Source organism: Gymnogyps californianus, chromosome 6 (genome assembly GCF_018139145.2).
Source record: "Gymnogyps californianus isolate 813 chromosome 6, ASM1813914v2, whole genome shotgun sequence".
NCBI classification, from domain to species: Eukaryota; Metazoa; Chordata; class Aves; order Accipitriformes; family Cathartidae; genus Gymnogyps; species Gymnogyps californianus.
Window position 1 is genome coordinate 6,853,403 of NC_059476.1, and position 21,918 is coordinate 6,875,320.

Below are 21,918 nucleotides of genomic sequence, written 5' to 3' on the forward strand. Positions count from 1 at the left end.
CAAATAAGGGCAAGAGAGTGACAGCAAATGCCAGCAAGACAGTTATCCTCACTGACAGCAGGTGCTGAAACAGCTTTTCTGTACAGGTACAGGCAACATGACTTGAGGAATACCTGCCTTTGCCTCCAGCATTCCACCTAGCAACCACGGGGGTAAGGTGGAAATAAGAAAAGGGAAGTGGAGGAAAACAGGACAGATTCTATGCAACAGTGAGAAGACCAATGAATAGGTAAGAAAATCCTTTTAAGAAGGGGAAATTGAAATGCTGCCAAAAACACCAGCAACAGATGAAGATGTCTACCGCTTCATCTAAAAAGAAGGTCTACCGTTTTCTATATTGCTTTCCAGTAGGCGAAAACAATACAGTCTCTGGAAATCCAGGGCAATCCAAGCTTACAGAAGGGTTGTACAATAGGGCATCCAGACAGATATTCCTGTTGGGCAGTCCTATAATCTCATCCGTTCCCACCTACAGAAGGTTAGCCACACAATTTACTCCTATGAGGAGATCACTAGCGTATGTCAACAAACAAAACAGATACTCTTAAGAAAGGATACCATCTAGAGCTCCAGTGAAATAATCAATATGATTCCATTGGGAAAAAAGTATAACGTAAAGGCATTTCTAAGCAGATACACCTTAGTGAAAACTGGAAAAGAAAAAAATCTCTGGCTACTCTTCAGTTTACCTCATATTAACAAACCCTGGTAGCAGTAAACAACAACTTAAGAGCTTAATACAGCCAAGTGAGTTCTGTATCCTTTTATCACTTTTAAATGCACTCAAAGTCATCTTGGTGTAAATTTCAAAACTATTTGTACTATAGCCAGAGCCACAGAACATTGAAAGAAAACAGGAATTCCCTAGCAGATAAAAAGAAAACAGTCAGGAAGTAATTATGCAGATAAAGTATGCCCTACAATAAAAGCTTCAACAATAGCCATAGGAGCAGCATATTATAATTGCCAGCAATATCTAAATAACTGAATCCCCAAATAGAGTATGTGCTTCTGCAGATAAAAAAAGTAGTTCCATAGAATAGCTTTTAAAAAAATTGTTATTGTCTACTCAATGTGGGAGGTGTGCTGTGTACAGGAGAACACTACAGCAACATGTCATTCCAGAAGAGTGCATGTTTTAAATCAACCATCTCTTAAGATCTAATATTATTTTTTAGTGTTTTATGAACTATAGCAGAGTAGATGGCAACAACTAAAGTACTATATCTAAAGTAAGCTCACTAAAACAGGAATTTAGCTCCTCTTTTGCTTCAACACTGTCAGTACACCTCTGCTGTTTATTCTCTAAGACTTCCCAAGCAATCTATTATTTAGTTTCCCCCAAATGCTTTTGCAGTAACTTTTCTTAAACTGCACATAGGTTTACTATAAATGCTGCTTTTTGCAAGTATTTTGATTTTAGCCAAGAAATTCCACACTACCATTTTCTTATTTTTTGTTACTTGAATAACTTAGAAATTAGTTGCATGCAAAAAGAATGTTTTAAGTTGTTGATTGGATGAAGTTAGAAACGGCAGCAGTTACATCTCATTGAAGAGATTTCAGATGCTGAACCACTCATTGTTTCTATCAAGATCCAGAGGCATGCTAACAACAAAAGCTTTCCTTTCCTGGGGACAGGGAAGGAGGAACTCCACTTCCCTTCTGTTTACTGAGTCTATGGAGCTTTGCCAGCAGTGTTTAATTTGGGTCTTAATTAACCAGCACTGAAAGAGCACACCAAATTGATGCAAGAACAGACATTAAACTGCATAGGAGTGTGCTTTGACCAAGAAACAGAAAAAAGTGTGGTGGCAATGAATGAGTTAAGTGGAAGTTGCTGGAACTGGTTAAGAAATCCAGCTTTGGTTATAGTTAGATATACAGTATTAACTCTGAGCATATTCTAGCACTACAATGTTTGATCAACTCGCTAAGTAGCCTCTGATCAAAAGTGATTCAATTTCAGGCCACCATTACCATTTCAGTGGATTAAAGTATCTACTTTCTATTCTAACAAAAAATAACACAACCTCTTTCTACTTCTGTATTGGGATTTTGATGAAAGGAAATTGAGTGGCTACACTTATATTTTGTATGTATGCACACTAACTGGACCACAAAACAAAATTAATATTCTATAAAGGAGACCCTGTTTATGCAAGAGATGTGCTTGCCTCTATATGGGAAGATCATGCAGAGACAATTTTAATTGTACATCTGTACAAAGAAAGTGGGCAGTGATCTGTTTCAGTAACTTATCTCTACAACACATCCTAAAATTCTTCTCCTTCTATTCCCATTTTTACTCAACATTTTCTTACAAGTCATCTTGGGATGGGCCAGAAAAAGGTAAGAGACCACATCCTTGCATTCTGCTATTCAATTAAGGTTTTGTTGTTTGGGTTTTTTTTCTCCCCCCAAAAAGCATCTTAATGTTTAAGAACATTCAGTATTGGGGAAGAACCAAATGATACTTTAAGTAGACTTTCATCTCCAATGTGAGTGTACAGTTACGTCCAGATGTACAACTGACCCTCTCATGGCAAAAATTCTTTAAAGAATTAAAAAATAAACCATGTAATATTGGCTAGCTGGTTTCTATGAGACTGCTTCCCTGCCACAGAAGCTTTCCTACAAATTCTCCTGTACTAGGGCAGCAATAAAACCAGCAAGATTAAGAGTAAATTAAATCCCATCCCTAGTTACAGCAAGTTGGCAAGGGTATTTCAATGCTAAATTAAGAACTGCCCAAGACTGACTACAGGGACATTTCAAGGTCATCTTAGGACTACTCCAGTATTCTTGCATTAAGCAAATCTTTCAAGAACATATAAGGATCTATGCCCAAGATATTAAAGTGCATACAGGCTTAGTGACAGCTTTAGAGTGCACTGGTAGCAACTTCAATACTTAAAAAGGTATTTAAAGTTTCCAGTATTAGTCAGAATGTGCTAAGCATTTTTAAAACACACCAGTATTTCTTTCCAACAATAGCTAATAACAAGGTCCTGAGCAGGACAAGCCTATACAGGACTCTAGTTAGCCAAAAGAGCTTCAGATTAAGTTTTCTGATCCTTACAGTCTCAGGGCAGGGGAGAAGAAATCAGAGCAAGTCCTCCTGTTCCAGATGAGCTCTGGGAGAAAAGCATTTCGCCCAGCTTCCGCAGCACAGTACTCTTACTATGTCTGGAGATAATGGTCCAGCAATGTTAAATATTTATACAAATTCTGCTGATAAAGTTTCCAGGTGACAAAGATTGATACAAGAATAAGTAATGAAGACAGGTTACTGTTACAGAGCGCTAGATGATTCAAGCTAGAGGATTACATAAAACCGCACTTGAATACGATCAAGTGAGAGTTCATTGACAATAACGGGTTTCAAGAGTCCTATGTAAGACATCTCAGTCCTCTTGTTTTGACTGCAGCCCGATGGAGGACACCCATCAGCAACTGTCAGCAGATTCAAGGGAGCAGTAGTTCTGAGCAGAAGATTAAGGATAAATAGCTGGAGATGGTATCTTTCTTCAACATTTAAAGGTAGAAAATAAATGTCTGTTTACAGGACAGTTGCATCACTAAATACCAGAATATCGGCAACAAGAAGGATAGTCTATGAACAATTTGTGATGGTGTCATCTGAACAAGGCAGAGGAAACAAAATGCTTCCACTGGCCTAAGCAGCAACTGAATGGAGTGCCTGGATGAGCATAATTGAGTCAGTAGCTCTATAGGACACATGGAAAGAAGACCAGATATCAGGCTTATTACCTGATAATCTTAATTTGCTTGACAACAGCAAGCTGGCACCTGTTGAAGTGTCACATGCTAGGGAAAGTTTCAACTCAGCGTTCATAAGCAGAGGAAGTGCCTCACAATAAGCACACGTGCAAGGATATTGGGTTGCCATAACATACTAGACCTTCCAGAAAGGATTTGACAAGGTCTCCCCCTTCAAAGGCTTTTATATTAGACTCCCTAGAGAGAGGTGGGAGGCCTTTGTGTGCCTAAGTGCTGGGTTAAAAAAAAAAAACCACAACAAAAAACCCATGCTGAAAACAATCATTGAGCATTTTCCCACAGCAGAAAGAGGTCGTTACTGGAGTTTAGCCATCACCCATCATGAACAGCACATGCTGAACAGCAGACACAACCTGGATGAGAGGAGAAAGTGAGATGGCAGAGTCTGAACCACTTCATATCATCAGATCTGAAAAGGGATAGCTGAATAGATCTGTAGAATGAGCACAGACAAAAATATCAGGTGAAACTCAAAGACGAAGCGATGCAATTGGAAAGAGGACGTGATCATAAGTTTCATGGAGATATGGGCTCTGAACTATCACTCTCAGAAACAAGACCTAGGGGTTACAGTAACTATGGAGCCAAGCATTTCCTAGAACAAGATCTGTCATACGCTTATGCAGTGGTGTACCAGTCCCTGTTTTCCTTCCTCCCCTACTGCTAGTATGCCACTGCCATCTTGACTAATCTGTTTCTATTCAACGGACCACAAACATCTGATCCATTTCAGCACTTAATCCATCCCGCTATCCTGGAACACACTTGAAACTTTACCTGTATTGATCATATTGCCAGGCACTACTTTAAATGCAGGGTCTAAGCATTCACAAAAAGAACAGCACACAGTAAGTGAAGCAGAGTCAGTAAACAGATATCCAGAGCTCTACTGGCAGAAGAATCTTTCTAGACAAATCTGGTATATATCAAAATAAATATTTATTATGGCTACAGGAATTTGCAGCTGACCGAAGCTAAAAGAGCTTTGACCTTATTTTACAGGAAAAAGGTACTAGAATCAGTTAAAGACAGGCTTAACATTAAACCACAATGCATTCTACACCTGATTTCATTTTATAGCTATGTCTTACATTTAACTACAAATAAGTTTGTGTTCCTTTTATTCTCAAATAGCCATCTACCAAGGTAGTAATTATTCTTCAGGTTTTCATATAGCATTGAGAATTCAAGCCTTATACTTTTGTGAAAACTTCCATCATTAGTTTTTGCACTGTACCATAGGAGAACAACAAAAACTGCTTGAAAGGATTATTCAAAAAGGTGCAAGAATTTTATACGTCTCACATGGAGCCTCAGATAGAACGTCAAACACAAATTTCTACTCTTTGTGAATGCAGTTCTCCATTTTTACAAGACTGTGACAAACCAAAATACATACACTGGAAAGTATAGGGAATTTGCATCTGCAGCTATAATATAATCACTTTGACAAGTTCACATAGTTGGGGAGTACTCCTCTGTTGCAAAGAACACTACATCATTCCATTTGAGCTACACAGTATTATTTGTAGTATCACTGACTTTAAAACAAAGTGCATTGGGGGGGGGGGACAGGGGGGACGAGGGGCGGGCAGGGACAGGACATGACACACAACACGGACACAGGACATGGGGACAACAACCAAGCAACCACATACCTGTATGAAGCTGAACTTTACCAATGACTCCCTCTACCAGGCCCAGACAAATGGGATTCCAAGCCAACAGAAGATCAGTGGCTGCAAAAAAGAACAAAGTTCCTGTTTTTTTTAAAGTAAATTCAACAGGACAATTAATCCAGCGATGGTCATTCTTTCCACTTTCCCCACGTTAGAGGGTAGAAAATACACCACGATTCCTGCAATAAGAATAGATACATACCCTGTTCAATTTTTGCTTGTTACCAAGTAGCTATGACCAAATTACTAAGTTTCCAGTTTAAAGCCCTACCCCACCTATTTCCAAAAAAAATACATAATTGTTTTGGGCTATGGTAATTCAGTTTAATGGCGGCTTAATTCTTCTAATATCCATCAGAATTTGTAACTTAACTGAAATTTTACATGGCTATAGTGAAATTGAATACGGGTCATTAAGTTAATAATGTAGCTTCAAAAACCTAGCAGATGTTAACTTTCAGCCCCAGCTCTCTCCCATACCTATCCAATTACTATTAGTTTCACATCCTCTTTCTATATACATGCACACACATACACACACTTCCTCTTTTGTTAAAACTCTCAACAACTACATGGAATACCGAAGTACAAAGTTAAGTTTTAGGTTTCTAGTTCTCCTACTGTTCAAAAATTCCAGTGACCCACACAGGAAGTAGAAGAGAAAGCAGGAAGGCAACACTATCAACTTTCTAATCTGTGAAGGGTACTCCTCTCAACACGCATTCAAGCCATCACTTGATGCAAGTCAGTAAGATAGCATAAACATGAAAAGTATCCTGTGGTCACACAGGCACACATTGTTGATACTCAGTAAGAGTTTCTAATTGTGGTGTAGTACCTGTTCAAGAGTTCAAGACTGTGGGAAAGAATAAAATATTTGACTTACGAAATTTAACTGAAGACAAATCCTTAAAAGCAATTAATATCTGTGTAGGAGAGAACAAACTCGCAAAGGCAAAGGAGACTACAAGGTTTTTCTATACCAAGAAGGACAAGAAGCTTGTTATTATCTACCAAAACTCACTTGTTCCAAGGTGGACGAGTTTCTCCAGTTTTAACATCCAGACAAATTAAATATCTTAGCTCCCGGTGTAAGTAGATGAACATTTGAAAGAACAAACTCACACAGTATCTTAAGATACAGAAGAGTACAAATCATCCACCTACACATACTTTATTTACAAGACCTTAGTTTCTTCTTGGAAGTCTGAGATCTGTAGGTGACAACTCATAGTCAGTCTGATACTTTCTACGTACCTATTTTCAAACACTGTATCCTCCTTGAAACATTTGTAATTGAGACTTTGCTATTCCAAGAACACACATTTATTCCTAGCTTTCAGCATAACATTTAATAGTAAACTAGACTCCGCAAATTTCATCATTAAATACAAGCATTTACATGAGATACAATAGAAATAATTTAAGTCAGGATAGATTAAATTGAACTCATTTAAATGGGATATATCACATGTGCTTGTATGCAGACAAGAACTAAGAGCACATGGTAGCAGAATTTAAAGCTATGTTTGCAGGAGGCAGTACAGAGCTACAATTAACGTGTGTAACCAGGCTGTACCATTTAATGGACTGTATCTGCAGAGAAACTCCTGGTTCTTCCTGTTTCAACATAAGAGTGCTACAGACAGTTACCTGGCCTGTACAGAACCTAGCATGAATCATGCCATAATTAAATGAAGTTCTTAAGGAGACTAATACAGATAGATGAGCACCAGGAAATAAGCGACAGTGGCTATGACAGTGTGAACAGTTTGATTTACCCTCAAACCTCGCTGAAGTACCTAAACTCATCTTGTATCCGTATGCCAAAGACTTGTGCTCATACAAAACCAGTTCTAGGACAGCCTGAGCTCAGAGTTTCAGTCCAAATAACGTGCGAGAGCATCTGTATGCTGAGTGGAAAATCTGCACTACCAAACTTAGAGGAAAGAGGAACACAGGCAGCTTTCCTCACTCCCAAGTCTTCCACCTTCTTTCCCAGTTCACCCACACAATCCCAGAGTCTTGTCTTCACCCTGGGAATTTTCTAGACCTGTACTGTCTCAGACTTCATTTACTTTTTGCTATCTTTGCAACTCATATTCCATTGTGAGAGCTAGAAACCAGCTAGATACATCAAGCAGCCAAAAAAAGCTAGGCACAGGAGGACTTTAAAGAACCAAACTACTGAAGGTTTACCATAGCTACTACAAACCTAGTAATCTAGAATACCATCTAAGTCTTTTTAAACCACTGATTTCTTGCTATGACAAGAGATACTAGTAGGAAAGCTTGGATAGTAAGTGAAGTCTTCTTCCAGTAACTTACAATAGATTAAAAAAATGAGAAAACAAGATTATTTTTTTTTTTAGCTACAGATATAAGGAAACGATAGTTTAGACTTGCCTGCAAAACGACATAAGGAAACTGGTATCAGGGACTGTAGGACAAGTGGGTCTTCTGTAGCTGTTCTATTAGTTTTGTGGGTTACCCTGACATATGTAGCCCTAGACATAATCATATGCAAAGTCCAAGACTTCTACAGGAATACTTCTCCCTAGTAGTGCAGAGGCACAATGAGAACCGGCTCTAAACTCTGATTCCTATGTTCACTTAAAGTATGGACAGGCTTTGGGGGGGGTGGGGGAAGGAATGCATTTGGAGTTAAATGCACATTACACTTTAAGAGTTTAAAGACAGCAAATATGGATCCACCAGCTGAGTGGCACTGACTCTTGAGATAAGTGTGATTATCAAGCTACTAATAGTGAAGGCTGACTGTTTCAAGAAAATTTTCCATGGGGAGGGCAGGGCATAGGAAAAAAGTGACACATATTTAGCAACATTTGAGGAGATTAACATGTTTTTTTCAGTGTACAAGAAAACCTAGATGCAAAGAAGTCTTACAGGAGAAATGCATGTAGGCTGTGAAAAAATACCAATTGTGGAATCACACTGACTTTCTTTGGTGACAGTATCACAAGTTTTTTTTTGTTCTTACAGTATTTCTAGAGAATTTTCTATAGGAAAGTATATGTGACAGCATAGAAGTAAGCAAGTTGTTTTAACTAAATAAAACACATCTGGTTCTGACCTTCTGGTTAGAACTTTGTTACTGGTTATAGCTCAATTTCCTGCGTGACAGCCATATCTCGACTCAGAGCCAACACCCAATCATGCTGAATAAATATCACTACAGTAAATACCGACATGAACCTCTTGCTCTTGAAGAGTACATTCTGGAAATGTAAGATGGATGAACCAAATTAAAAGGTTTAACTATCATTCCCCCACCCACCCCCAAAGAATACAGGCTTTCGTGTTGAGTGCAGTCCTATTTACCCTGTTTCGGAAGAAGCAGTCTCCAACTTTTGTTTAATACTGTAAAATTGCTTAAGATTGTTCACTTGCAGTCATTTGGTCTGTCTGGCAATTCTGGCAGCAGCAATCTTCAGCCACCATCTTGTATCTTTGAAAATTATAACCACTTAATCTTTGCTTATGTAACAATTTTAAATATACAGATATCCAAGAAAGCCTGTAGGAGATTAGTCTTTAACTGTAAAATACAGCAGAATTTAAGAGGCAGCATAAGTTGGTAGACAGTGATACATGTTACAGAAAGTATTTACATCTTTTTAAAGCCAAGGGGGAAAGTAACCATATAAAACAAAACTGAAAATCCTCAGTTAAAAGTTTTCAGATAGCATACCTAAGAGACATGTGGCCACATTTCTGACTGCTGAATACTGAAACAACGCATGGCAAGTTTGAATTTTTTTTTTTTTTTTTAAAGAAATGCCTTATCAATAAGAATTAACTACCACAAGGCTCTAACAAAGGAAACCCTGGACTTTCCTCTACACCCAAAACAGACTGAATGCTTTGAGATATAATGTAAAATACAATTTATCAATACAGTTACTCTTGTTTCCTCACACAAACTTATCTTCCTATGGATGTCATACTAGTCATCTAGTGATCTCTTGAAACTCAGCCAGCCAGGAATAAAGACTTACCAGCCTGAAAAACTGCAACACAGTGTTGTTGAAACAGACTTCTTACAGTATTGCGCTGGTGATAATGAGCGCTGTCAAAACAGTCACTGTCCTTCAAAGCAGAAAGTAGGAAGCTGTGCACAGAAAGAGTCACTATGAGCAGCAAGCGGAGCCCCATGGAAGATCTTCCCTGGCTCAGGGAGTTCTCTGGTGTCCTCAGTATGTTTTAATTTGAGATAATTGCCAGGGTTTGATAGGCCTTAACACATGCCCTTAATACTCTGAGGTATGTACTTGCTTACCAAGTTTCCATCCCAAAGTACAAAATTGCTCATTCCTTCCCTTATCCCGCTAACTAAATTCAAGCTATTGAAATAAACACTGCCTCTTTTTGCTGATTCTTGTCAGAGATTAACGATCACTGACAATACGTTTACCATTCACAGTGATTGTATCAGCACTGTAGTTGCAGCACAATAGAACTTCCGTCACAAATTCAGAACAAAACCAGCTTTGATGTGATTACTTCCACCGCCACCCCTCAGAGCTTACTGACAGTGATGCAGGGCCATGCAATGCCAGATAAAGTTTCTTTAATTCTTTGTGTTTACACAAACGTAACCCTGAAAGAGGTGATACAAAAGCAACTTGGAAGAGCATCAAAAGCCAAAACTGCTTTCTAGCTCTTTCTCCACTCTACCACCAGCAGAGTTGATCCTAGGTCAGGCACAAATTCTGATAAGAAAACAAACCGCTGCTTTGGGATAAGCCACTTGCTCAACACTGAATGACTCTAGACAAGTCTGGAGAGTTTGAGGAGGCAGGCTGCCAGCTTCCTTTGGGGAGAAGGCAGGAAGAAAAAAAAGATTTCATTTGTAATCACTTGAATCCAGCCCTCACTACTGAGCCGCTGCCTGGTTCAATCCATCGAATAGCAATAACTATTTATCTTCCAATCTTGCTATAGTTCAGGGAGCACACTCCTCTTATCTTCCTCAAACTTTCTTGGCTTTCAGGAACGGACCTCGGCTAGAAAGTGTTTCCTGTCAGTGTACTCAGCATAAAAACATACAAAGTGTCACTGAACTTCAAGCTCAGTTTATACGTAAGTGTATAAACACAGGCATAAGTGCATGCTATTTCTCAAAATTTCTTTCCGTAGCCTGACAGAGTAGCAATTCTCACAATCCTTCTCACCATTCAACACAAGCAATAGACATTTATATATAAAAAGTAAAAGCTGAGTAACTCACTGTAAATAGCCAAAGTAAATCTTTCAGCTCTGCTAATGTAACTTTTGACTCCCGAAGTGTTAACTTTCAGGAAAAAACTTCAATACTATTTTTAAATAGATTGGAGATTTTTTTCTTTAAATTGTGTCTGCTTTGGATCAAAGACAACTACAGGACTTTATTATTAGCACTATTTGACCCTTATGACCTCTTGTGGCTTTTAAAAAAAAAAAAAAGTCTGCTTCCAAGTTCCAGCTCATCTTTGAATAGTGTTCTGAAATATTAGCCAGGATTAAGAGATTACAAATTAACTGGGAAGACTTAAAGAGTATAAACTTGAACTTCTTTCTCTTGTAGGAAATAAAGTACTACTAATGCAAACAAAACTTAGGCTAATTAAGTTTTCCTTTCCACACAGACTTCTAAATTTATATTTAAGCTACTATAATTGCAGAAAGATGGAAGAGTATTAAGACATTTAGTATTACAAGTACAAGCTCTTAATAGTCATGAAGTGTTAACTTCATTTATTTGCATATTCTCCGCCAAACTTTAAACAAGTGATCCCTTCAGCTAATCACCTGTTTTAATTATCTTTAGTTTGTCACTTACACAGCTTGCGCTGTCTGTGTTATAGTCTTGAGAGCCCTCAATCACTTAGAATTGAAATGCTTTGCTTTATAAGAGAGAAATTAAATCACCACTACTCCCCAATCTGCCACCCACACACACCCACCTTAAGAAGCCTACAGCTAGGCCACACTAGGAGGATTTCAAAAAAATCCCAGTTAGTCTTCTCATTGCTACTACACCTTGCAGCCTTGCTAGAAAGCCTGCTTATCCTCCAGTAACGAGAAGCATGTTTTCCAAACAGTAATTCAATGCAAGTTTCTTACAGAGTGCCTGTCTCAACCGTAGAAGCACAGCACACTACACAGTACACATCTACCCACTTGTGTCTAGGAAAATGAAACAGTGACTTAGTTTGTTTGGACACTTTCCTTCAGAATCTCAAAGTTAGACTAGATGAACACGAACACTTGAAGTACAAGTCAGGTTGTATAGTGACAGATTTAAAGCAGTGGGGATGGGAGTATACAACATAAGTTTGTATTATTGCTGCAAAAGCAGGATGCAAGTCCCAGAGAAAGTACCTAACAAAAATGAATCCTTACTACTCATTTTGATAAAGAAAAACTTCTTTGTATTCTGTTGCAGTTATACAATCCCCTGAAGCTATCAGGCATTGCTCAGGAAACTTAAAAACATACAGAAAATGTGCAGTTGTCTGGAGAGTATCCAGTATTACAAGTAATTGCTCAAGGAACTCCTGTACTAGAAGTGGTAACAAACTGCTGTTACTAGTTGCTGTTACGAGGTGAAGCATCTTCCCTCCAGACAGAATTTGACCCTGTAGATCAGTGGTCTCCAAATTTTTTTATCACATACCACATCAGTAAAAGAACATTTTAGCATGCACCCCAAATATATGTATATAATTTATTAACAAATATACATGTTCTACTGTACTAATATTACAGACATTATGAAACATACACAAAAATGGAAGTTTTAAATGGATGAGATAAAATAATTTAAAAATAATGTTTATTTTAACTTTATTAATGGTACAAAATATTTTCTTCCCATACTCCAATGGATTGTCTTGTGCACCCCCGAGGTATGTGCACCCCACTTTAGAGACCATTGTTGTAGGTGGCTAGATGTGTGCAACAAGCTGTTAGATGCACTTCAACCACTTGAAATTAGAATCACCTCCTCACCTCTTCCACAAACCTGTAAATACCGTTCAGATAAGTGACCAGCGTGACCCTCTTAAAACACGAATAGGCGCTAAGTCACTGAAGCTCAGTGGGGTGTTTTTTTTTTTTACTTTACAGTTTCCCTTCTACACTGCAGAACTATGCTAGCAAACACATACTTTCTCAGAAGTGATACAGGCAAGGAAATAATATCTTTTATCCTTCCAAAACTAACAACACTGTATTAATTAATATTATTACAGACCAACACACATTCCCACTTTCAGCTAGGATTTCAACAAAGCTCAAGTTATTTGTGGGTATACCCTTAAAGCTAGGAAAGCAGCACGTTGTCTGCATTTTTTTTTTAATTTCCCTATTACAAAGTAAATAGGATTATCAGAAAGGCAGGAGAAAGATTTTATTCAAACCTACTTACAAAACTGACAGTTTAAACACTATGTTCACTCTTGCTGAAGATACACTGGTTTTGCTCAACAGTTACAGCTATACTCAAAAGAGAATGCAAGAAAGCTATCTCATCCTCAAAAGATCGAAATATAAACATTAATTGAACAGAAGGATTTCACGATTACGAAAAATAGTTTTATTTATCACTGAACTGACCTATGTTAATGCTTCTTAACAGCCATGAGAGAAATACTGGTATAGCTGTGGTGAGCCAATTCTAAGCAAGGTAAGGTTTTCCCTCACTGTCACCTTTTCTTCTCGCTCCATAATTCACTTTCCTCTCTGACTGCCCAACTAATCAAACTCAAAGCGGAAAAAGAATTATGGATTGGGAACAACCATTTCAAACACTAAATAAGGAAGTTATACTCAAAAATTTGGCACGTGTGTTTCAGGAACAGAAAGCAAAGGATTTCATGCCACACACACCACGTATCCCCCTCTTTTTTTTAACTGTTGCAGACAAATTGACTATTTAATCAAGTGACAATGAGCAATACATTATTTGAGCATTACTGGAAGACATGTCAGTATAGGGAAAAACTTAAGCATCTGCCATATGTGGGAAAGTTGCTTTTTTTCCTAAACTGAGAAACAGACAAGGAGAAAACAAACTGAAAGTTAACAATTAATGACAGACCAGCACATTTGCCATTTACATTTTGCAACTACCTCTTGGGAAAGGTCATATACTTTTAAATTTGGCTCAGAATTCTGTTTTGCACAATGCTGGCATCTCTATGTAATTTACTTCAGCATCTCAGTATGATCTTGCCTACTACCCCAAACATTTTATCAGAGATAAAGACTTCCTACATTACCCAAAATACAGCATAAGTTTTCGAGCTCAAAGTATGTTCAAGTGGCTTGTTTTCAGTTTTTCAAAGAGACAATGCACACTGTTTCAGGGCTTCTATTCAACTACGATTTCTTCCTTAAAAGGAAAACCTAAGTGTTCAAGTAGAATTCCATTCATTTCAGTTCAGCTTTTCAGGGAAAAAAAAAAAATCCTCTCCCAGTTTTTATTGGGGGAGGAATTAGAGATGTTTGGAACAAGAATATACAACTGATCATTGAGTATTAGTATTCCTATTTACTAAAGCAGAGCTTTCATAAAAAAAGGTTTTTGCACTATTTCCAACAATTTCTTCTCTTCTTGATACTCTCTTCCTATTACTTTGTTTCCTATGAAGACACATGAAATGCAATGATTTTAACAAATAAGGATATAATTAGAACATGACCAGCTGATACAACTGATGACCATCAGCTGGAAGTGTTAACTCCACAGACAGGAATTTGAGCATTTCACAAAAGGTTTAAACAGATGGAGGGAGAAGAAAAACCCACACATACCCATAGGCACACCCCTCCTCAGTGGGCTCTGTTTTCATATTCTATCTTACAACAAGTGTTATTTCCTGGGTAAGATTTTTGCAAATGATTCTTGAAGGAGTGATATGGCTAAATCACAACTGAAAATAAACTGGGAAAAGTTTATTTAAACAACAACAACAAAAAAAAAAAAAAAGAGAAGAGTTAAATGATCCTAGATCAAGTTTGATTACCATACCAGGATAGTGGGTTTTCATGCGAATTTCTCAATTAGATGTCCTGGTTTCAGCTGGGACAGAGTTAACTCTCTTCTTAGGAGCTGGTACAGTGCTGTGGTTTGGATTTAGTGTGAGAATGATGTTGATAACACTCCGATGTTTTAGTTGTTGCTAAATAGCACTTATCTTAAGCCAAGGACTTTTCAGTTTCCCATGCTCTGCCAGCAAGCAGGTGTGCAAGGAGCTGGGAGGGAGCACGGCCGGGGCAGCTGACCTGAACTAGCCAAAGGGGTATTCCATACCATGGAACATCATGCCCAGTATATAAACTGGGGGGAGTTGGCCGGGAGGGGTGGATCACGGCTTGGGAACTAACTGGGCATCGGTCAGCGGGTGGTGAGCAATTGCATTGTGCATCACTGGTTTTTTTCTCCCCCCCCCCCCCTTCCTTTTTTGTTATATTCCTTTTCATTACTATTATTATTATATTTCATTATTACTATTGTTAGTATTATATTTTACTTCAGTTATTAAACTGTTCTTATCTCAACCCACGAGTTTTACTTTTTTTTTTCCCCCTTTCCTCCTCCTCACCCCACTGGGAGGGGGAAGCGGCTGCGTGGTGCTTAGCTGCTGACTGGGGTTAAACCACGACGTTAGAATAACCATTTGCATTTTTATAACAAATCCAGAACATTCAATGAACAGAACTACTTATTTTAAATCACAAGTTTATAGCAAGTTTAACACTTAATGAGAAGCAAATTTTGAGTTACCAAATTTGTACCTTATTCTCTAAAAACCTCTATCTATATTAAAAATTCATGTTCTTTATAACATTAAACATGAATCATTAAACCTCTAAACACTGAAAAAAGCTTTTGTCAGTAGTCTCAAATCTTTGAGACATTTGAGGGAAAAAAAGTACAGTCTGCCAAACTCTGGGCCCTGAATCTCAATACACAACCCTAACAGAATGAGTTTCTGAAACACACATTCAACATTTAATTAAGCTATGTTTGAGACCTGTTTGATATTGCACTGAAGAATTTGCTCCTAAAAGAAAAATCTAAACCACCATCTGAGAAGTCTCACAGTTTGAGGGAAGTATTGAGTGGAAGTTATTGCAGAGTCCCTTGACATCTCATGGCTCCTGTTGCAGCTGCCATGCAGCACAGCAGTTTGGAAGAGAAGCAAGAGAAAGTGTTTTCTTGTTGTCAGTCTCACTCTTTCATTACCAGCAAATGCCCCACTGCCCACCAAATCGCCTCCTGAAGTCACCCAAAACCTTCAGGTAAGTGTCTTAAAAAACCTCTCATCTTAAGAAGCTACAGCATTAACCATTCTTTCTGGGGCATAACTTCAGCAACATAAGGTCTCTCCTGTATGCTTAATAGTATCAATTAAAGACCATCAAAAAAAAAAAAAATCACATTCCAATCTACAATAGTTGTTTTGAAAGTGGCATATCAAACAAATGGTCGCTTTTTACTACAGTTCAGACAGTTTAAAACTTAAGTCACTTAAAGTTTTAATGTTTCCTTACACATACAGCTGAAGTATCAACCACGCTGTTAAACTGGGAAAGAACCTAATAAGAACAACAGTATTCACAGATTGAAAAACCACAAGCCTTTGAGACAGATGCAGACCTTTCTTAATTGAAAGGTTGCTACCTGTGAGCGCCTTCTGTTCTAAATATTTTAGTTGCAGTTCGTCTGCAATTTCCTATTCACTATTTAGTTAATACTAACCCATGAGATCAAAGATGAGTCTAACCTCTGCTAGCAAAATACAAGCCACAAAAATCTGCCTGAATTACAGATTCATTTTAATTCGGGGGGGGGGGGGGGGAGGTTTTTTTCTTCACAAAGCAAGCAACTTTCAGATCACAAAAAAAAAAAGCAACAGCATATCAAGCTTAAGATGTTTTTCGTGTATTTATTTAAAACCTAAAGTCATTCTGGTGTTGGCAGGAATTCCAAGACACCTATGCATCTGAGTTGGGACAAGTTTGTCATTTCCAGACCTCTTCATATAAGGAAAAGGTGAAGGGGGGAAAAAAAAAAAAAAAAAGACAGGAACACTCTTGTTATATTCAGCTTGTTGTCTGCTACTAAGACTCAACAGGAAACTAAACAAGAAATATCTCACCTCAAGATTTATTTAATTCTCACCAGGTTAGGATGTAGCATACTATCAACCATTTAAGTTTCAGTTTTAGGTTTACTATGCTCTGTAAAAAGAACCATGGATGGAAATACAAAGTAGATCTTACTTAATGAAAGCAGAAAATAATTTATCTCTGGTGAATACATTTGAAGATCTTGCTTCACAGTCAGAAGCTACAAAATTGACTAATGTATGTCATATTCAGTCAGATGAAGGATATACAGCAGCCCACCCCTCTCCCCTAGTCCTCTCTGTTCTCTTGTGCAAGAAGGATTAAGCAGCAACAGGGAACTAACTGCTCAAGATTTTTTAAGCATACATTCTTGCTGGGTTGCAGCTAACACAGATCAGTTCTGACATCTGGTTTGTCATACGCGCCACAAGTATGTTGTGCTGAGAACTAAGAAAGGGTATGGAAAAGAGGGAACAGAATGAGCAGGCAAGGGTGAGAAACAGTTCAGTAACCACTGCAGCTAAAAAAGTGTCAAAAACCAGCTTGAGGTTCCTTATGAAGCAACTTGAAATATGGAGAGAATTTTTCTAAAGCTACAACTACCTCCTCTGGAATTCATTTTCCAGAATAGATAGGCAGTTTCCAAGACATACTACTGAAATTCAGGAAGTCAGTTTTGTATGAAATACTTAATTCAGCAGCATGAGTTAACACTCGGGCCATCATCCCTCAGAGCCACGCTTAGGACTAATCTGTAGCCTTAAACCTACTGATACATCTATTGATATCAGCGGCATTGCTCCTCACACCGTTCATTAGGTCAAGGCCTTCACTTGAGCATTTACAGGCATCAGACTTCAAACAAAGGAACTACTCTTCTCCTCCGGTCTACAATCATGAAGAACAGCTCAGGAATTCTGACAAGTAATTTCTACATGACTCCTGTAATGTCTTTGAGGAGTAAGGCAAGCACACATAGCTAGAATATTAGAGGGCCTTATGATTTGTGATTCAGAAGATTTCACCCTATCGGACTAAGACATCTAACCTGAAATCTGTCCCCTGATACTCTGAAAATACTGTTTGGTACCATGTCTCATTAAAAGAAAAATATTTAAGAGGCATTGCTTCAGTTGCTCATTCACAACCATTTTCAACAGACAAAATCAGTACTGTAACACAAACTTCCTAAAGTGTTTAAAACAAACAAATGCACATTTGCCTCTAGTTACAGCTCCAGAGGTAAGACACATCTTAACGCCACCTTACTCTTACAGGCAGAGGCGATGGAGTCCTTGAGCGTGAAGTCCCCAAAAGTTGTGTTAGAATAAATCCACTCTGTATCACTCAAAATGTCTCACAGTTTTTTTTTCTCTGGGGTGGTGGGAACCAGCATTACTACCCGTAATAGTTTTAGTAGCAACTATTCCCAATCTTATTTAGTTTGGCATTACTGCCCAGAGTATTATCAAGTCCAACACAACGATAATAGAAGTTTTCACCCCATAAAATAGTCTCACTCCTTTTTCTGCTGATAAGAAAATGCTGAGAAGAATTCAGTGTCTTCAATACTTTTGCTCTTTTCTATATGTGTATACACATGCATATATAAATGCATAATTTATACCATCAACATTAATAAAACGATGTTTGTAATCTGTGTAGAACTACCAGTCAGGAGCAGCCAAGCAGAGAGTAAACAGAGTAAACCAAGAGTGAAATCCCGATCAAGACCTGATGTAAGGTATTTAAAGCATGGTTGAACAACACGTTTTTTCACTACACTGGAAAAAAGTACACTGTAGACAGCTAAATTCCTAACAAAATCTATGATGCCAGAGTGATTCATGGATTTCCTGCAGGTGACTCATTAGTGCTTTCACTTCAGAGAAAAAAAATGCCAGAAACACCTTGTAAACAGACAGACATCCTTCAAACTAAGGCCAACCTCAGACTTTGCTCATAGCAAATATTTACCAAGTTTTTTTGCCTTTAATTCAAGCTGTTCTCTCCATGATTCAAAGAGGTCAGAAATACAGCTTTCAAGACTAGCAAATTTCTGAACATGCCTTTATAGTTGAGGGCGGAGAGTATTATAAAGCTTAGCGTCAGCTCCTTAGATTCAGACCTATCATATAGAGCAGTACTTTGCAAGGTTTGTCAGTATCATCTATTTCAATCCATGAATGTATAAAGATTAATTCAGAGCAGCCTCTGCGGGACAGAATAAAACCAAGGCCTCCAAAACCAAGTAAAGATACATAGTTAGATTACAGCCTTTTGACGGACTATTAAACATGTCAATGAACACAAGTTATGACTTTGTTTTTTTTTAATATGGCAGTGACTCATCACACAGTAATCCATTTACTCATTTCCGGTCAGCGGCCTTGATTATAAATGGTCGAATTTAATAAAAATCATACACTTGAGGATATCTAGCTTTGTCTTAATACAAGCAAGAGCTATTGATGCAAGAAATACTCCTTGTGAGAGAACTGTTTCTTTCTTGGGTTTACTTTCAACCTGCTAAGGTATTTCATTTCACAGCCCTAGAGCCCACTTTCAATAAGATGATCCACAGACAGGGTTGGAAAAACAAAACGACAAACACATTGAAATGGGAAAGCGTGACTAACAATCAAGAGTTTCAAGCAGACTAAGAGACTTCAATATCATATTACCTTTCATTAATCTGTAGGTCACACACAATAGGGATCACATGTATACTGGCTGAAAATTTAAAGGTAGGCTAAGGACAAAATCCTGCTGAAGAGCATGCAGACAACTGCTGGGCACTGGCAAAGCCTCCATGAAGTTAACAGACTTCAAGGAAAAAAAAAAAAAAAAATCACAGCAATGGCTGCATGAAAACAAGTCATTGATGCTTTTAAAATTAAAGCTTTCAAACACCAGCCTCCAGAACTACAGCTCACCAGTTTGTGCTTTTATTACTCTGGGTCAAGTAAAAGCTTTTATGCCTATGCAGATGATTATAACTACTGCCAATCTAAAACTGAGGGGGTTTTTCTTCCCCCCATGAAAACATGCATTTCATTGACTAGCAGTATTGTTTGCTAGCTTAACATCAAGTATTTTGTAAGGTGATTTATAAATCAAAGTATTACTGGCCTTTCAACCGTAAGTGAAGCTGCTGGACAAGAATAAATCATGTTAACTTGAGACAGACTGTAATTTTATCTAAGAGATGCAAACAAATTGCACTGACAAGACATGACTCAAGTACAAAAACATAACACAAGAAAGACCAGTATGAAAAACAGTTCTTTGGCTAAACACAGATAACAATGGTATTTGATGTTTACGTATAAAGTTTTTCCAGCCTTTTAAAAAAAGCTCATTGAGTGTACTGTACTCAGACAGCCAACCTGGTCATAGGCATGCTTAACTGGCTTTTTCAGCATAACATGGATCCCAGTTTTAGAAAGCTGTAAGTAACATCTGTCTAACCTGCCACATGTTTGGTGAAACATCCAGCTATTTAGAGTGTTTTTAACTTATAAGCAGGTACACTATGGTCCTTTACATCTAAGCTACATATATTACTCAAAGCAAGCTAATTTTTAAGGATGGTATTTCATTTTCTAGACGCCTTTACTGACTAACCTCCCAGATAGGATATTATCATTATTTCAAAATTTCTGTTAACACAACTCATTCTATCTACAATTTTTGTTCCCACTACTTTCTCTGCAGCCTGATATTAATGCTCATAGTCCCCCTCTAATTGTCACTTATACTGCCTAGAGTCACGAAAAAAACTTGAGAGCAATTTACAAGTGCAGACACCTGTCCAATTTCTCCTAAGAGGAGACCATGGAGTACATTTGTTCAGAGACGCGATCACCATTTATCAGAAACACTGGCAAGCATCACTTATATAAGGCCGACACCGACACAAGATGGCCCTTTCTTATTTCGTGATGCTCCCGTAAGGGTGACCAGATGCATTTCAACATTGTAAACTATTCAGGTTCCGCGCGGGGAGCTGGCAGGGGCAGCCCGACTTTATTTTGCAGAGGAACAAACACGCCGCGCGAGAAAAAACAACTCCTCAGCCCGCAGAAGGTACGTGTCTCGCTGGGCCACCCGTGCCAGGACACGCGTGACCCTTCTGCACCGCGGCTCGCCCCGCGTACAGCGCGCCGGGCAGCCGCCTCCCACAGCGCGGAGCCACCAACCGCGGGGACGGCGGCGGCAGCAGCAGCCTGGGCTTGCCCTCCGGGAACCGGGGCGATGGAGAGAGGGCGGTCACCCCCCCGCCCGCGCAGGGCTGAGCCCCGCAGGACCTCCAAGGAGACCCTTGGCGTACAAGCCCTGCCGCCCCCCGCCCGCACCCGGGGCTCGGCACCGCGACCGGGCTCCCTCGGCGGCTTTCGCGGTGGTCCCCCCCACCGCCGCCGGCCCTCGGAAGGCAGCTCCGCCACCGGCCCTTCCCCTCAGCGACCCTCTCCCCGGCCATTGTCAGCCGCCGCCCCCCGGCGAGGGCACCCCGGGCGGGTGGGTCCCGGCCCGCCCTTCCCCACACAGGAAGCGGGCACGGAGGCGCGCCCCGGCCCCAGCCCCGCCGCCGCGGCGGGGGCTCACCGGCTCTCAGCTGCAGGCTGCCGTCCCTCCGGCTGCACCACAGCGCCCGCTCCCCGCTCTGCAGGATGTAGTGGTCCTTGGCTTGGAACAGCTCCATCCTCGCACGCCGCTGCTGCCGCCCTCCTTGCCGCCGCCGGGAGGGAGGGAGGGCGGGCGAGCGGGAGGGCAGGCGGGCGAGCGGGGCGCTCCCGCCGCTCCGCAGCCGCGCGGCTCCCGCGCGCGCACGCCGGGCGGAAGGGGGAGGGCCGGGACGCGGCGCGCTCCCGAGCCGAACGCGGGTGCGCGCGCGCGCGCTGCCGCAGGGAGCCCGGCGAGTCCCGAGCGCCGCCGCCTCACAGCGAGGGGCGCTTCCTCAGCCAGGCCGGGCACGAGCTCGGGTTCCGGCCCCGCCGCCGCACGTGACACTGCCCGTCAGAGCCTCGCCGCGCCCTTAAAGGTGCAAGCGCGGCGCTGGGCGGGGCTTGCGGAGCGCGAAGGGCGGGGCTCTGGCTCCCGCTCCCGCCCTCCAGTCTGTCGCGGTCCCCTCAGCCCGGTCCCCTCAGCCACCCGCCGGGGCGGGAGACAGCCCGAGGCAGCAGAGACAGTGAGGAGCGGGGAGGGGACCGGGCTGAGGCGGGGAGGGCTGGCGGGCAGCGTTGCCCTCCGCGGCGGGGATATAACCGGCGATAACCCCCGGGGCTGGGGG

General features: G+C 40.3%; 1 protein-coding gene across 1 annotated transcript in view; it reads right to left on the reverse strand.

Annotated features, from left to right (window-relative positions):
• Nucleotides 1-21,411, reverse strand: part of INPP5F (inositol polyphosphate-5-phosphatase F) — a 47,424-nt gene extending 26,013 nt beyond the window's left edge. Inside the window, exons 1-2 of the mRNA XM_050899281.1 lie at nt 21,234-21,411; nt 5,463-5,543 (exon numbers count right to left, since the gene is read on the reverse strand). Of these exons, the coding sequence (XP_050755238.1) occupies nt 5,463-5,543; nt 21,234-21,330 (178 nt within the window). The 5' untranslated portion in view covers nt 21,331-21,411. The remainder of the gene's footprint in view (nt 1-5,462; nt 5,544-21,233) is intronic.
• Between the last annotated feature and the right edge of the window lie 507 nt (nt 21,412-21,918).